Genomic DNA, 17,536 nt, shown 5'->3' on the forward strand with positions numbered 1-17,536 from the left:
TGATGTTTCTAAAACAGGGTATAGTTTTATAGTTTTCTTCAGAAGAGACAGCTATTGCATGTGGCAATGAAGTCTCTGAGTTTGAGAAGGCTCAGAAGTCTTAAAGATGAAGATGAACAGTTTTGGACAAAACCTCGAAAATGGCTTTATTCCTATATGTATATATATGCATATATATTTATATAGTTTCTCTCAGATTTGTACAAATCAATAGCTATAACAACAGTGCTACAGAAAATTTCTTATGGTAATAACTGCTAGCTAGCTAGCCTCTAAGTAAACAAAAATATGTCATCCATCATTGTTCATTCATTTACTCTATTTTTTACAGCTGTCCTAGGGTTAAAATTTGTCTTCAATGTATGGTATTAAGATTCAAGATGAATCTTAATATTGACTTGTACTGTAAAGCATTTGAGAGATCTACAGCAAAACACTACAATTCTATTTCTCAATCAATGGCCTCTTAATTGATGCCATTTAATAACAGGATGGCAGCTTCTAGTTTTGAAGTAATTATTTTAACTTGATCACTTAACTTGATGGGTAGGTGCATATACTGCAAACTACATCTAGTAAAAAAGGAAGTTTTAGATTCCTCTATTAAACCAGTATCATTTGCCATTACTACACCTTCCTACTTTGCCCCCAAACAGAAGTTTAACAGAAGTTAAATTACAACATGAATTGAACTACATTAAAAGATAGCAAACATTAACCCCATGTGTCCACTTTTAGCCATAATTATACTATGACTAATAGGTAATACCTGCAAGTACTGTACTATTACTTGAAATTGTACTATTACTTGAAATAAAATCTGGCAGTCCTTTCTGGGATAAATTTAATGCATATGTTCTAGTCCACCCTGACAGAGGGAGAAGTCTAAATGTCTTTTATTTGAGAGACAACTGAAGGAGAACTAGCCAAACTGCAAAATACATAAAAGTCAAATAATAACAACATAAAGAACCTTTGTATAAATTGATAAGACAAATACTAAGTCTTCTACATAAGCCCTATCTAAACATACCATAGACAAACTCAGAGGAATCTAAAGGAACAAAATGCAGGAATCTAAAACCAACTTTATGAGAAAAATAAGCCAAGCAGATGCACCAGCAGTTTGTAAAAACAGCTGAAAAAGGAAATTACTCTACAACTCACAATATGTCACACATTGCTTCATTTTCTTAAGGAAAATAGAGAAACAGCAGAACTGTTCATAAAAAGGCTGATGCAAGGTCAGACTAAAGTTCTACTAGAATCAGTTGCTTTAAATAAGTAATTTCCATCTCTCTGTGATGGGCTATTCCACCTGGGGCTTTGTTTTCTGAGCCCATCTGCTTCTTTTCCAGTGAGATTTAGATGGATGCTCAAAGCTGACCTCCAGAACACTTACATGAACATTTGGATGTGAGAGGCTACTCTAACCATAATGCTGATAGCCACAAAGAGTTGGATGAAGGATGTTTATAATCAAGGCTCATCTTTTTTTTTTTTTTTTTTTTTTTTTTTTTTTTGTTTGCTTGTGAGCAGTTTCTTTCATGTTCTGTTATTGAAGTACATGTGTCAACTGACTTGAGAGGACAGCCTTGTAAATTAGATCTTTGATCTCAAGAGTTTATTTTATCTTTGCAGCAAGGAAAAGTGAATTGAATTGGCTAGCAGAACTAAGCCTTTTCTTGTCTCTGTTCTACAGCTGCTGCATCCTTCTGGGGTCACCATAACTTCCACTTCCATCACTAGATACTCTCTTTGCTACAGAATTAAAAAAGGCTTCTTCAACATTTCATCATAACCTGCTGAAAGCTTTACAACTTCTGGTTTATTTTATGAACCATACAGCCAGACTTTTGCTTCTGTAGAAGGGAGAAAACACTGAGCTGTGATACAACAAAGCTCTTTGAGCTACTCTGATACTGCATCAGAAAGTAAACTTTAATTGAATATTCATTGTGTTTTGGAGTACAACACAATTTAGAAATAATACTGCATGGAAGGCTGCAGACTAAAAAGAAGTATCTGTTCCAAAATGTTTAAACAAGTATGTGATCTACTGTTAATGTCAAATTACTTATGTTAATGAACAGAGGCATCAGGCACTATTGTGTACATGTACACAAAAAGGACTATGGGACATGATACTGATTTATATCCTGATTCAGATCACCAGTATGATAGTGTCATCATATTCTTACCACCTGCACTTCATTCAGTTTCCATGGCTGTGATTCAGGCAGGACAGCTAAGAAAGGGTCTGTGGGAACTCATCTCTCTCAAAAGGACATTGAAAAGAAGAGTCAGTAGTTCTCTAGGAAACTCAAAGTACATAAGTATCTACTGATAAAGAAAGAACATGTTTTCAATGGAGGATACAAGGAGTTAATTTTTTTTTCTTAGTTTAAGGAATTTGACATATTGATGGGAATAAATCAGGCCTAAACACACATGCTTTCTAATTTTGTGAGCTTGTTACAGAAAGTCAGACTTAATGTTGATGAAAAGTTGCAGCACAGCAGGGTAGGCTGAATGAACTCAGTTTGGCTTACTAAACCTTTGTCTTCCTACAGCACCAAACAGGAGTCTACCTTTGGAATTTAAGGAGGATATTCTGCTTCTTTGTTGTTGTACAGACTCTGGCTTCAAAAAGAAATCTGGTTAATCTGGAATTGCCCTGTCATCTGTAGAAGAGATGCAATTACTCAGGAAGGGAAGGAGTTACCACTAGGAGTTGCACTTCTGGTTCCTCTCCCTACTCACTAGGCTGAGCAGAGAAAACCCAAAGCAAGATGAATTATCATGTCATAACAAAAGGGTGGTTGTGGGGAGGAGGGTAGTTTCTCAAGCTCTAGTTTTGTGCTGTTGTTCAGAACAACCTGCTCATCTTGCCCAGGAGGCTGCTTCAGTGCTTTTGTGAACATAACAGGTTCTCCAGCTAAAAATGCAATACACTGTATGTTATTTTGAGATAGTGTAATTGCAGTGATGAATATGCTCTCTGTATTTCTCCTTCAGGTGCTTTAGGGTGAAACCCTCTCCTCTGTGACCACACAAGTGTATATTTGCTGACTGTTGTATCAGGGCTTGGATCACACTTTACAGAAACAGCAGAAACTGGATCTGTAAGCTCTACCTTGACTTGCTGGACACAACATTGTCTGGTTCCATTTCTCAGTTTGTCACCAGGGAGTTGTCTGTAGGGACTATCTCCCAGTCAGCCTTCTGTCAGGATGCCTTGGATGCAGTTGTTCTTTGATTTACCTTTGAACATGGGCCATAAGGCATCAATCCACTTTTAGGGACAGTTTGACCAAGGGGAGGTTTGAGCCCCAGCTGCTGCTCAAGGCAGGGCAGTCAGCAGACTCCTCCCAGTACCCTTGGTCTTCAGTGGTACTTTGCTGGGTGCAAATTTTACCCTTTACAGGAGACAATTAAGGATGAAGACCATATGTTTAAACCTACTGTCCACATTTCTCCTCATGGTGAATAAAACCTCCTCTCTATTCTTCTTTGCTGCTCCTTTCCTTTTGAAAGGACACCTGTGACTGCAACACAGCTCAAATCTAACAAGATGTAATTATTTTAGACAAATTGTCTAACTTTAGGCAAAAAAAATATTGCAAAAAATTACATGCCAAGTCAGCCAGCAAGGAAAGAACCAGTATTGTGAGTTTGTTTGGTCTTCAGCAGTGCTTTACAGATCTGCATCTAGACCAGCTGAGCTGCAGAAACATTTCAGATTCAAAATGGACAGCTTGAATTGAAATGTGCTATTTGCAGTATGATCAATTTTTTAACTTCTGGATATAAAATAATCATTAAAATTATTTTAGTGTTTTGGGTATGCGTTAACTAAAAAACTTGGAAAACAAAACAGTTCTGAACAACTTCATAAAATCAATTCTTCCTTCTAGGAGGCCTGAGTACTTCCCAGATCCCAGCCACACTCTTCTCCAAACAGTGTCATGGATGCCACCTAAACCACTGCAAGTCACCAACACAGCACACAGAATCCACCAGATGAGAGTGTGATATATTTTATTAGAAGGAAACTAATTTTAAATTACACTGAAAAGATTTTTAAACTGAATTTCCAAGTTCAAGTTCCTATGAAAGCTAAATGGTCAGAGCTGTAGTAAACAACATAGGTGAAACCACGTAACAACTCTCACATATAAAAAATAACTCATTATTACTTGGCTTCTTTATTGGAGTGCAGCACAGATACTCCCCTTGAAACAATAACTTCAAAACATTTAAGGACACAGCTGTCAAAAATAATAAATATGCACATTAAAAAAAATCTAAACGGTGAATATTAAACAACCTAAGACATATCCACAATGTAATTTCTTCATAATTTTACAGCATTTATCCCAAATACTGTAAGAAGATCCAAGTCTGAAAACTTATGTACTTTAAGCTACCCTAAGAGTGTAAGAATATAAAAAATATAGGAAAATATCACCAACATTTAGCACAATGTATATATTGTACCCCAAGAGAGAAAACAAGTGTGTGCCACAGATCATTATTCATCACAAATTGTGATGTGACATCAGAGAGCTGCTGCTGGTGGAGCAGCAGCTCTGGTCTCAGTTGGTAAAAACATGCTCAAATCTTGTGAGTGGGGACACAGTGGTCTGTGGGAAGGCATGTTTAGGTATTTAGCAGTTTAATTTAGTTGGATAAGAAACAATGTAATGTTTTCCTGTTGTTAAACATTGCCATCTGTACCTCTGGCACACAAATTAAAAAAAGAAGGGTGTGACCATTAAAAGTACGTGTCCTGAGATTTCCTTCTTCAGGGGGCAAAGAGGTTAAAATGGAAAAGCTGATCTGTATATAAATCAGGAACACATGTGGTAATGAGAACAAACAGCAGCCAACAGGCAGGCAGGGACAACTTCTCCAGGCAGGCACAAAATGAGACAGACAAAATACCATCTACTGGAAAAGGGAAGGAAGCAACTGATTTTCACTTTGAAATTGGTAAGTTTAACCAGTTCTATTAAGTCTTAATGATTACTTAAGGGCTTGTAATTAACACTGAGTTTTAAAACTTGGTTTCACTCAAAAGCTCTCTGTCCAGTAGTGCAATGCAGCATTGCTTTAGCATTAATATTGGTTCCTATCTGTACAAAATCAATAGATGATCTTAATATTTGTTACAGGATCTATGTGTTTTGTAACTAATTGAAATAACAAAACAGTTGAGACATAGACTTCCTCTAAAAGTCATGAAATGTTTGTGTCTGCAGCCTACCTACTGGAAATAGAAACCAGCAGCCAGTCTCCTACTGAGGCTGAAACACTTTTGCATGATTTCTTTGGAAATAAATGGAATATTTAACGTACTAAGTTATAGTTCACTTAAAGCTAAGAAATATATCACAGTTGTGAATAATAACCCATTTGATATACCAGCGGCAGGCCCCCAAATTATTAAGAATTAAGGCAAGTCTTTATCTTCACTTTAAGACTTGTTCCTTAACAGAGGCAGAAAAAATAAAGAGAACATTATGGGTCACAAAGCACTGAATTTTCAAGCGTAAAGTCGTACCAAAATCTTGATAAATTATCATTGATGTCGTAGGTGAGCAGTCGGTCAGGAACGTCGCTGTGGGTGCCCTGCACTGCCAGCACATGTGGTGCGAGGGCAAAGGGGACGTCGCTCAGCAGGTCTGACATGAAAGGGCTGCTTTCCAAACTCTGACTCCTTTGATTTCCCATCTCTGTGCTTGATACAGTCAACTGTGACCGGTGCCCTGTATTTATCTAAAGAGAACAGAAGAACAGAAATTTACACACTACAAATCAGGCAGCTATGGCTCTGTACTTAGAACCACAGGGACCTACTAAAAAGAGAAACAAAAAAACCCAAACAAATAAATAAAAGCAGTTTCAGTTTTTGGCAGTTCAGTTTAGGTAGATCTAAAATAGCAATTCTTAATACATGTTGATATAATTCTTTGGCTCAGATCAACCAGAATTAAGACTAAAACAAAAATAAGACTCTTTGTAGTGATTACTGAGTTCTCAGAAACACAGAATATGCTGAGTTGGAAGGGAAATTAGGATCATCGAGTCCAACTCCTGGCCCTGCACTGAACACCCCAAGAGTCACAGCATGTGCCTGAGAGTGTTGTCCAAACACTTCTTGAACTCAGACAGGCTACCCAACATTACTCTGCATTTATAAACCCAGAAGGCTCGTGGGAGTTTTTGTCATCATGTTCAGTCTCGTTTAGAGGAAATTACTTGATACAATTCCTTTCATGAACTGATGAAGCTCCATCTTTTGTTCCCCCTGTGCCTTTCCAGAAGTTTTCCAAGAAAAGCATGACTTTTGTGATTAAGAACTGTCCTACCAAGTTATTTCAAAGGATTAATTATTGCTTTCCAGTGTGAAACAATTGCATGACTGGATGGTAAGTTCTATTGTATAGGGAAATATATGTAGCACCAAATATGTTCTCTATAGAAAAACACAGTTAAAACTTGAAAAAAACCACTTACAACCCAAGAACCAAAACCAACAAGGAAATAAAAAAACTTGCAACACAGAAGTAGTCAACACAATTTGGAGAATAATGTTGGACCCAATAGACCTGCAAGCTTTGATCCTGACCTACCAATATGACCTTACTAAGTGTTTATCCTGAAACTTTTATCATTTTATGAACAAAAAAAAGTCTATTTAGTCTGCCTCTGGAAATCAAATGTAATTTCTTTTACTATTTATAGCAACAAAATCCTGTACAAACTGATACCTCTCATTAGGTACCCATAATGATGTTCTTGATAACAGGCTCTGAGCAACCTGGTCTAGTGGAAGGTGTCCCTGCCCATGGCAGGGGATATGTAATGAGATGATCTTTAAGGTTCATGCCAACCCAAACCACTCAATGATTCATGATCTCTAGGAGAGAGATGTTTGTTATAAGGATTTCTACTTTGTATCAACCCAGATACAGAAATATTCAGTAAGGTCTTTGAAAGTGCTTAATGAGTCATATCAGAGCCATGAACACAAACAGGAATTTCTGACTTTGATGAAGTCCTGACTTCTTCCTTTCAACCTCCCATATTCAACATGCTGCTAGAAAACTTCAAAGCTTAAACAGCTATGAGGAAAGGAAGAGCATTGAAAGCTTTAAACACTAATTTGGCATTCACCTGACCCCAAGAGTGAAATGGGTTCAGTCATATGGAGATTGCTTGCATCCATGATTTTTAGGGGTGTTGTGCTGCTCAAGATCTGACCTGTGCTGAAGTTGAATACCACAGATCATGGCTGTTCCAGACACCCTAAGGGTGTTGCTATCTGACAGAACAGTTTGGGTGTTGGGGTGGTGGTGGGTGCTTTGTTTTCTTGCCCAGAGCATTTAGCCAGGGAAAAGATACTCCATCTTCTTCCCAAAGAAAGGACTGCCTTTGCCTTGAACACAACCTGAGCACAGTCATTCCTTACACAACCCAACATTCCATCTGGTAGGACAGATAAACCAATGCTAAACCTTCTATTAACCTGCCAGCAATGAGTCAACAATGGCACAAATAACCTCACCAGTCTGTGTCACAGCCTTGGGTGGCAGAGGACACACACTCCTCCACAGCCAGGACACAAGGGTTAGTGCTGCTGCACACTCTGGAAGTGGCCCTCACTTGGAAGCTTTTGCTCATACTCACAGGGATTTGAAACCTAAGGCTTGAGAAAAACTTCCCCAAGATCTGCTAGTATCATGTCATAGGATAATAATGTAAAATTTCTGAAGGTTAAGAAGTTAAAAAGTTAAAAGGAAGGATTGATGCATGCAACTACTAACCTTACTGGTTTTGATGCAATACACAAGAGGAGCAGCATTCTCCATGCTACTGTAATACTGGTTTATCTGTCACTACAGAATTCCTACAGATACAGTTTACAGATATTTCTTTATTTTCCCTAGTTTTCTTTTTCTCGGTTCTCCATTTTTAGATGTAGTTAACAGCTCCTCAGAAAGCTACATGCAACAGCAGAGGCAAGAGCTGATAGAGATTTCTTCAGGCTTTCCTTACTGATTCTGGTACCTTTAGAGGACAGGGAAAATAGGAAAGCTAGCAGAGAAGTCAGGAAGATAGCCTGCATAGTTCTCCTATTCCAGCTTTCCAAGCTGTGATCAAAAATCCATGGGTAATAGTATTTTAAGTCTGTAAGTTCAGGAAAAACACTAAAACCTCTTGTACTTTTCTTTTCTAATCAGCATAGTTATCTCCAAGACAAAGATCATCAGCTCTCACTTTAAGAGGTATTAGCTTCTATGGCTGCTCATTGCTAATACTTTGAGAGGAATCTTCCTTCTTGCTAGGGCCCAAGGTATGCATCAGAACAAAAGTCATAAACATCTTCTAGTACAGACATTTTCTCTTGCTAAGAACACTGCCAAACACACAGAACATTTATTTACGTTAATATTTATCTGAAAGAACACCCCACAACACTTCAGGTGAGTCCTTACATTTGTTGCTGCTGTAAATTTAAAAACTTCTCTTAATTTCTACTTTGCAAGAATTTCTTACATTCCCTATTGAAAGAAAAAAACTTGTGGATCATTTTTTGAGGCGCTGGTATTTGCTTGTCTTTCATCATTCCCATATTCTGAAGGGAAGTCAGAAAGCCCCAGCTGAAAAACAGGGTTACATCTAGGAGTCAATTAAACTAGATCTTCAAAGACCTTTCTGCTTCACTCCCTTCCCACATTTCAGGGAAAAATGAACCCTCACTCACTGTCCTATTCCCATCATTCAGATGATAATCAGAAATCCCTAGAATCTAATGTTTATTTTGATTGGCAAATTATACTTTTATGAACACCTGTTTATATCTTAATTGTCCCCCAAGCTGGGTGAACACAATTTACAATGCAAATTAGACCATCACGTGGCAAAACTAACTTCAAAGAGGGAAAAAAGTCAGAGTGAGAACAAATATTGGATCTTTTTTTCCTCCATAAACCTTTCATTTGTTAGAATGGTGGTAAATGGGCAGACCTAGAAATTAAAATTCTTTCTAGACACAGCAGCTATCATGTACTGATAGTGATGGAGAAAGGACCAGCTTTGCTAACTCCCAAGTCTCACTCCATATTTGAAAACAAGGCTTCAGTAAGGAATGATGAATTACGTTAGAATTATTTTACTGTGAAAGCATCATTTTACCAAACTCAATCTCTGAATACTGTCAGTGAAGTTCTTAGTAGTGTTAATAGGTTATGACACTATTTGAATAGTCAAAACAGTATAATAAAGAAAGCCTGAAATGGTTGACATAAACATAGTACAGGTAAGTCAGAAACAAAGGACAGTGTCAGGTCAGTTTCACAAATGTCATGATCTGATCTTAATCCCAGCAGTCTTTGGGTCTCCTGAGAAGGTCTTGGGCCTAATATGACAAGACCAGTTCACAACATAAATGGAAAAGGAGCCTAGATTTTCTATTTCAGTTTCACATTTAATCCACTACTGTCTCTCCCATGGAAACAGTTATTTTTAATTACCTTAAAAAGTTCACATTCACTTTTTTGTTTATAACAAGTCACATTTTGTATTAATTATCTATATGAAGAAAAAAGCTCATGTCCTGAAGAATTCAGGTAACAAGAAGTGTTTTTTCAGTTCTACCTAGAGCAATCATCACAGGCAGTCACTGCTTTGCTGTGCAGAGCTGTTTCTGAGCATTCCTGTAGTGGTATTTAGATATTTGCCCTCTGCACAAGACCCTATCAAACCAGACATGTTTCTGTGCTTCCAAAACACGAAGACATCCTTTAAATGGGCTAAGATGTATTTCATTCCTGTGCTGGAGAGCCTACATGAGTGAAAAGGCCTTGCTGAAGCCAGCAGGCTTTTGGGTGATGTGATGAAGAACTGGACACTCTGGTAGGGACCATCGGTCACCCATCGGTACCGAGGTCACCCACACTGCTTCCAGTGCAAACACCAGCATAAAATGATGTGATGCAACTGAGGTCAAGGTTATGAAATGGCTCATGCTTTATGCATGCATTCTTCAAGCATATATAGAACTGCAAGTCCTAGAGAATTTGATATTGCCCATTAGTCACACTGGTTTCTACTTAAATGCCTAACTTACTTAGCCAGAATACAATCCATTCAGAGCATATTATCTGGACATTAGCTAAACTAAGCACTGCCAAATGCTGTGACACACAATCCTGTTATGAGAAATATTAATTGAATGGACCGAGAAGATCACTGATTTACATTTCACCACACCAGGAGTCCAAAAATTAGTAAAAATTACATAAGCTATGGCACTAAAGTTTAATTAAAATAAGCAAGGTGTCTTCTGTATCTTGGTTTGCAATCCAAAAGAACAGGGAGAAAAGAAACACTGTAAATATATATAGTAGCTGGCCATCAGATACTAATTGTTCTCTGAAAATATTGTTATTTTGAAACTAACAAAGTATAAAACTACCTTCTAAAGTAAATGATACCTCTTCTCTCCTTGTTAAAATATGTTTCTAAGCTATTTTTAAAAACATCTAATTTGCTTCATGTCTTTTTTATTAACCATAAAGTTTGCCAGGAGTCTCATAAGGAAGAAAAAAATGCACATTTTACAATGTACTGAGAAGCTGGATTTACAGTGCTCTGAAGGAGAATCAAAGATTATTATCATCTAAACCCTTGAACAAGGTTTTCTATCAAGAGTGATTAGTTTTTTAAAATTTACACTTTCTGTAAAAAAGATTTTTTTCCCCAGAAACTGACCTATTTTTCTTTTAGAAACAGCCTTGAGAAACAAACAGTACCTTCAGTCTTCCAGAATATTTAGTAAATATCTAGCAATATAATACTTATGACAGAAACCTGCTACGTGACTGGTGGTAAAGAATTATTTTTATTTCAGGCAACATCGTGGTATTACAGGAAATAGTGAATCATAAGGTATCTAGAATTTATTTAGCACTGTGCAGTAATTACTGCTGTATCTAGAAATGGAAATTGTCATATGGGATTGTTCCTCCAATGTGTTTTGGGTGATGCTTTAGGGTACTCACTGGACCTCCTTAGAAAATTTATAGGAATTCCAGAATGAGTATCTCCATTGATGACAACAATTCACATTTCAAATGAAAATGGTAATGGCAAGGATGAAGAGAGGAGGAAAGAATAATTACTCACAAGGTTTGCATTCAAAAATTTAACCTAGGAGAACAGAATCACAGAATCAATTAGGTTGGAAAAGACCTCTGAGATCATTGAGTCCAACCTATTACCAAACACCACCTTGTCAGCCATGGCACAGAACTATGAGAATGGAACAAACCCACCTGGACAAGCACAATACAGATGCCCTGTGGTTTCAGAAAACCACATGTGAATAATGAGAGCTGCTGTTCTTTCAAGATTCACTCAAAATTTTAATCAGCATTCCTCTCCAGAGACTCAAGAGAAAAGCTATTCCTAGCTGGGAGAGCAAAATTAGATGTAAGAGGTGCTGGAGAATTTGCAGTAGCTTATTGCTATATCCACATTGCTTGCTTGCTTTCATAGCAGAAATGCAGTGTCTGGGATTGTAACAGTGGCCAAGCATTGGTGTTCTCAGGAGCTGCAGCAGGGCAGCTGAAAGGTTTGGGTTAACACTTGGAGAGTCCTTGGAGATGCTTTTAAAAGCAAGAAAGGTTCTCAGTGGAAATTAGCTTTCCTATTTGCTTTGGGCTCTTGTTTCCAAGCTTCTTATGACCCTTATTTTGTAATACAGCACTAATTTGTTTTTCTTAAAGAGCTGCTGCTACCTGTACAAGTTTATTAATATGGTTATTCAGAGTAAAATAGAACCAATTTTTAAAATAAGAGTTTAAGAATATTTTTACTAATGTTTTACATACATTTAGGTGTTTTCCTTTCTCCTCTAATGCATGGTTTTCAGCTGTTTCTTAACTAGAATGGAATCAAGGTCAGGTAAATGTCACTGAAATCTTGAAGGAAAAAAATTCTAAAGAAAAAATGAAAAGAGGTTCTGACATTCTACAGTTTTTCTTTATTACAGCAAAGCTCCTCGTGAAGTGTCTTGGCCTGCAAAGAACATCAGGGAAATCTTTGCTAAACCTCACTTTCAGTTTCAATGCTTACATACATTTCTGAATCCTTATTGGCATTAAAGCAATTGGAAAAGTGTAATTACTAAAATTCTATAGTGTAAATGCAGAATAAACTTGCTGGAATTAGATGTAATTCTTGCCCTCTCAGCCATAAAACTGTTAATCTCTGCAGATGGGGAGAACTGCAAGGTTGCCATTTGAACTCTGGATACTCTCAATGCTCCATGGTTAAAGTGTGTTAATTTAAAAAAATTTATACTTTCTGTAAAAAAGAGGGTTTTTCCCAGAAACAGACCTATTATTCCTAATTATCCTAGTAAATACTAGAGATGCCTGGTTTTATTTATGAGACACTTATAGAATCTTATTCCATCCTGAAAAGTATTCTAAAATACCACAAAATACTTCAAATCTAGTGTCTAAACCAACTACCTCGTTTTGTCATCCTAGAAGAAAAAAACTGATTTTCTTCATTACCAGTTTTGCAAACTCGTCCAACTCAAACCAGTACAAGATGAAGATTCTGTTTTAGCTCAATCCTCTATAACAATACTTCACAGGAAATATTTTGAGGGGGGTTAGTGATAAATTTAGCAAATATATTGAATTTAATATAATCAAAATTGTATAATGATATTTTTATTGCTAATTCCTACTTTTATTCCTTTATTTCTAACTCCTGTTATTTATTTCATTCAGCAATTGCTTGAAGACAGAGAACCAAAACACCTCAAATGTGGGCATCAATAATGAGAAACTATCCAATTGTGAACAGGGGTAAGATGCAACATGAAGACTGCAAACCTAAATGATAAAAGAAATAAGAAGGAAGCAGAAAATTTTCTAAAGCTTTATAAAAAATTATAGGGCTTAATTTCCCACCATTAAGTAAAGTAATTATGCTCTTCTCTTTCCTTCTATCCCAACCAATTTCACCACTGTTGGGTCTGATAGTTGAAGATCTGTGTCAACACTTATGCCCCCTCAATAGCAGGGCTCCTTTCCTTGCTGCCTCCCTGTTCCCCTCTGGAGGCACCTGAGTTTTAGGGCACCCTCTTTACAGTGCAGCCCCCTCTGCAACATGATTATTGTAATAAAAATTATCTTAGAAGAAAGACAGGGGTGTGTGTTCAACAAGGAACAGTTTATCTAGATCCTCTGTTCCTTCAAAATACTGTGCAAGCTATTCATAGCCAAGATCTCAACATAATAAGCAGCATGAACAATATTTAGCATATTGTGCTTCTGCCACTGCCAGGAAATGGTACTAACTAGGCCAGAATTTTTTCCCTTTTTTTTTTCTGAAGCATGTATACTGGAAGATTAATAAGTTAATGAAAATTACTATAGTTAGTGAACTGCAAGCCAGAAGAACTGTAATTGAAAATGCACACAGCTCTGGACATCCAGCACAGCATTCCACAACCAAAAATCAGAAGTGAAGGACAAGTCAATATATTGCAAAATGAAAAGGCAAGTCTGATAAAGGCTGATAATGGATTTGTTTTGTAACTTCAATATCATCCAGAAGCACAAAGCATTTACATTTATTTTGCTGCTACCTTCATTCAAGATGTTAATGCAAAACCTAGATAATTGACTTTAAACATAGCCATAGAATATTAATTTAATATAAAATTTTAACAGCATAATTAAAACTAAAAAAAAAAAAAATAAAAAATTAAAAACAGTATTTAAAGAATCTGTTTTCATTTAGCAGCTACATTTGGTCAATGTACTTAGTGACAAGATGTGGTATTTTCTCTACTGCTTCAAGCAAAAAATTATACTAAAGACTTTTGGGAGGTTGATCTCCTGAACAGCAGAAGCTTAGACTAACTTAGACTCTGTATTCATGTCTCTCTATCTCTTCCCAACCCCTGCTACTGTAGAAGCTCCAACATGGTAACCTGCTATAGTAGGAAAAAGATGACAGCTTCTCTGAGATGGTGGAAGCCCATGGAGCAGAACCTCTGAAATGAGGGCTAATACTGCATTCCCTAATTCCTGTACTAAGTGTGTAAAAATACAAGGATTTGAATGGAAAAGAAAGCTGTCTGAAAGAAAGAAAGAAAGAAAGAAAGAAAGAAAGAAAGAAAGAAAGAAAGAAAGAAAGAAAGAAAGACCCCAAACCAAACCTATGACAATTAAATTTCAAAAACAGTAAGAAAATATTTAGCAAACATAATTGGACACAAAAATAAGGCCAATACATTTTCCAGCAAATTAGAGTAACTGGGAAAAGTATAGATCAGAAGGTTGTTTTGTTGTTGGTTTTGGATTTTTTTTGGCAGAAAAGGAAATCTCTCCTTGAGTAACTGAGGGAGTCAGCAACATCAATGAAATATCTTCCTAGAATGTCAATATCAATGAGAGAAAAAAGACAGAGGGCTAACAATTTCTATTAGAGGAAAGGAAAAGAAAATTATCTTGGATTTGGTTTTCAGAAAAGAAGATAAGTAGAGGGAACAGAAAAGAATTACTAGTCTGAACTCAGGTCAATCTTCCTCCAGCAATACCTGGGAACAATATCCTCAGCTGTGCTCTCAAGAGTTTTTTAAAATAGCTAAACCCCTGGATCTTAAAAGGATTCTCACATAGGTGCACAAATAAAAATTGATGTACTTAGTGCTCTGTTCTGAGGTTTCTATCATGCTGCTTAAATTCCAAGCATGTGGCAAGACTAACAATATGTCCTGTTTACAACCTTAAAGTATTTTAATGCCAAAAAAAGAGAATTAAGTAAGTATTTTCTCACATAACTCTCCATGTGCCCTCCCCACAGAGATTTGGGTCAGTAAGAGAAAGGAAGGATGGGTATTTGACTTTAATTTCCTCCATAAACAGTCTGTAACTGGAGCACATGTCAACACCACCTTCAGTAAACAGGTTACCAGCAGCCAGAGTTTGTAAAAGTTTTAGTCTACAAACAGCAAGACTGAGTTTTCCTCAGCACCTAGTGATCAGGCTTTTCAGATTCAGGAATAAAAGTGTCATGACTCTTAAAGCAACAAAAGGCCAATTAATTAATTAATTAATTGAAAAGGAACTTATACTGGTTCACCTCTTTTAAATAAGGTGGCCTCTTTGATCTTCCTTGTTCTCTGTAGAAAATAATTGGATCGTAATAAAAAGGAAGAAGGGTACATTTTTTAAAAAAAGATAGATCTGTTTTTATCTAACAGTACTGCTAATCACATTAAAACAGTAGAAACACAGTATTAAAATTTGTAGTACTGGAGAAGCAAAGAAAAGAAAATTGTAAACAAATAACTTATGCTATATTTTATATTTTTAAAAGTGCTTTGGAACAAAATTTGAATATGTGTTTCCCAGTGCACAGTCTCTCACAAGAAAGACAGGAGCTGTAAATTTCCAGTTTGTTGTGTTTTTTTTTTTTTAAGTTATAATTACAGCAGAAGTATTTTGTAGCAAAAGGATCAAACAACACTGATGGGAAGTACAGAGAAATATTTTCCTATCTTACCAATATTAGCATTCTGGGCTGAAATGGGACAATCTTCATGTCATGCTTTCTTTCCATTAAAATGGAATGCCCACTGTCATTTGTGGTAAGTTTTATGTTTGGTTATTTTTTCCCTCTGAAAGTGGCAGTGCAACTAAGCTAAAGACATTGTTGTTTTCCTTCCTTGCTGTTTGGGTTAATTGTTAATGAGCTGCCCTACAGTACAGCCTTTCACCACCATTTTATGCTAATGCATCACATTGTAAATATCACTGTGCCATATTCACACACAGTCTCATCTAGTGATGTATGATCTACATTGCATTTTAGATCAATTTTAATATTGGGAAAGGCCAGAAGGTTTGCTCTGAGAGGCAGCATGACTGACTGATCAATTTGTTGACAGCAGCAAAGTGAACCAGCATTACTGGCTTTTAGTCTAGCCACATGTATTTTGGCAAGAGATACAGGATAATCAGTAGTTTTATCTGGGATTAAGCTAGTCAGAAGATCCCAAAATTAGAGAAAGGCTAAAAAATGTGTTGGGAACATCTGGGCACCTAGTTTAAGCATCTCTTGCTACAAATAACCAATCAATGTAACTGAATGAGCAAGCAATTAAATCAAATATACAGGGAGTCTCTGCCCAAACTAAATAGGGAGGTATGCAAAGTGTGCTTCTGCATACATGTGCCTTGATCACCATTTGGTGTCTATGTACCCTGTAGTAAAGCCTCAAAGTGAAGAGGCTGCAAATCAGGCCAATTATGCTACTTCATGTACTTTTTACATGTGGGTACATACTTTGCTATCTATAGGCACTGAATTATGAACATATACCATGCCTGTGTGTCATTCTTTCCCTACAGGATGTAATTTTGTCTTCTGTTGCTCAAACTTCAGAAATTGTGCAATCTGACTGCAGCACTGACTCTGGACAGGCAGGGCTGTGGGAGGGGAGGCTGCTCCAATCCATTTGTTGTGTTTACATGTATTTGCTGGCCAGACAGAACATTCATGTCCCACCTTGGAAAAAAGTAAGGTTTCCTCAGTTCTTGTACTGAAATCTCAAATGAAGTTACTCCAAGGGTTTAACAGTATTTCACACTTGCAAAGCACTATAGAAAAGTGTAAGACAGCACTGCATTATGTTTTTTAAAATGAACTGTCTTCTAAGTTCAGAGAGGAAGTTGGTGACAACCACGTCAATTCAATCTCTCAATTCCCACTCAAGTTCCCTATATCTAAAATTATAATGCTTTCCTTTAAAGAAAAAAGACAATGGTCATAGTATAAATGATGCTATTATGATTACTAAGTAGCTGAATAACCCCAGATATATATCATGTTACACAAACAAGACCAGCTACTCACTTTAGAATTGAGAAAAGCCCTACAAGGTGATAGTCTTGCAAGACACCCTGGGTCTTACTGGTTGACCCTGGGTCAATAGCTTGCACAAATCACAGTTTATAAAACATTGTTTGTGAGGCCACTGCAACTAATCCTTTGTGACATGAGGAGCAGACTTTCCCATATATATACACACATACCTAATATATTTATACATAATGTGTATATATGCCCTCCCTTTCCCCTTGAGTTGTCTAACTGCTGTCCAGTAAGGGACAGAAACCCATTGGTCTACATGTTCTGCAGATCTTCCTAAAATGAAAAGACCACCTAAATATTTTGGTAAATTATCTAACAGATAGCAATATGAACATTACAATATAATGAAGCTTTACAAATAAATATGTTAGTGCACACTAATAGTTGTAATATGTAATAGTTGTAACATGTCATAGATATAATATACAATATTTGTTTGGGGTTTTTCTTAGCTAAATGGGCTATTTACCTTTGTTCTCAGTAAGATCACAAGCATATACTGTGCCTTTCTTATCATATGCCAGCTCTGCTTAATACACACTTTCCATCTGTGGCTGCACAT

General features: G+C 36.7%; 1 protein-coding gene across 5 annotated transcripts in view; it reads right to left on the bottom strand.

Moving 5' to 3' along the window:
- Positions 1 to 4,024: 4,024 nt before the first annotated feature.
- The window catches only part of UMAD1 (UBAP1-MVB12-associated (UMA) domain containing 1), a 78,970-nt gene continuing 65,458 nt past the window's right edge, over positions 4,025 to 17,536 (bottom strand). For all 5 annotated transcript variants that reach the window (XM_056486037.1, XM_056486038.1, XM_056486039.1 and 2 more), the window contains one exon: positions 4,025 to 5,781. In XM_056486037.1, the coding sequence (XP_056342012.1) occupies positions 5,524 to 5,781 (258 nt within the window). In that variant the 3' untranslated portion in view covers positions 4,025 to 5,523. The remainder of the gene's footprint in view (positions 5,782 to 17,536) is intronic.

The sequence above is a fragment of the Oenanthe melanoleuca genome, chromosome 2, assembly GCF_029582105.1.
Source record: "Oenanthe melanoleuca isolate GR-GAL-2019-014 chromosome 2, OMel1.0, whole genome shotgun sequence".
Lineage (NCBI taxonomy): Eukaryota > Metazoa > Chordata > Aves > Passeriformes > Muscicapidae > Oenanthe > Oenanthe melanoleuca.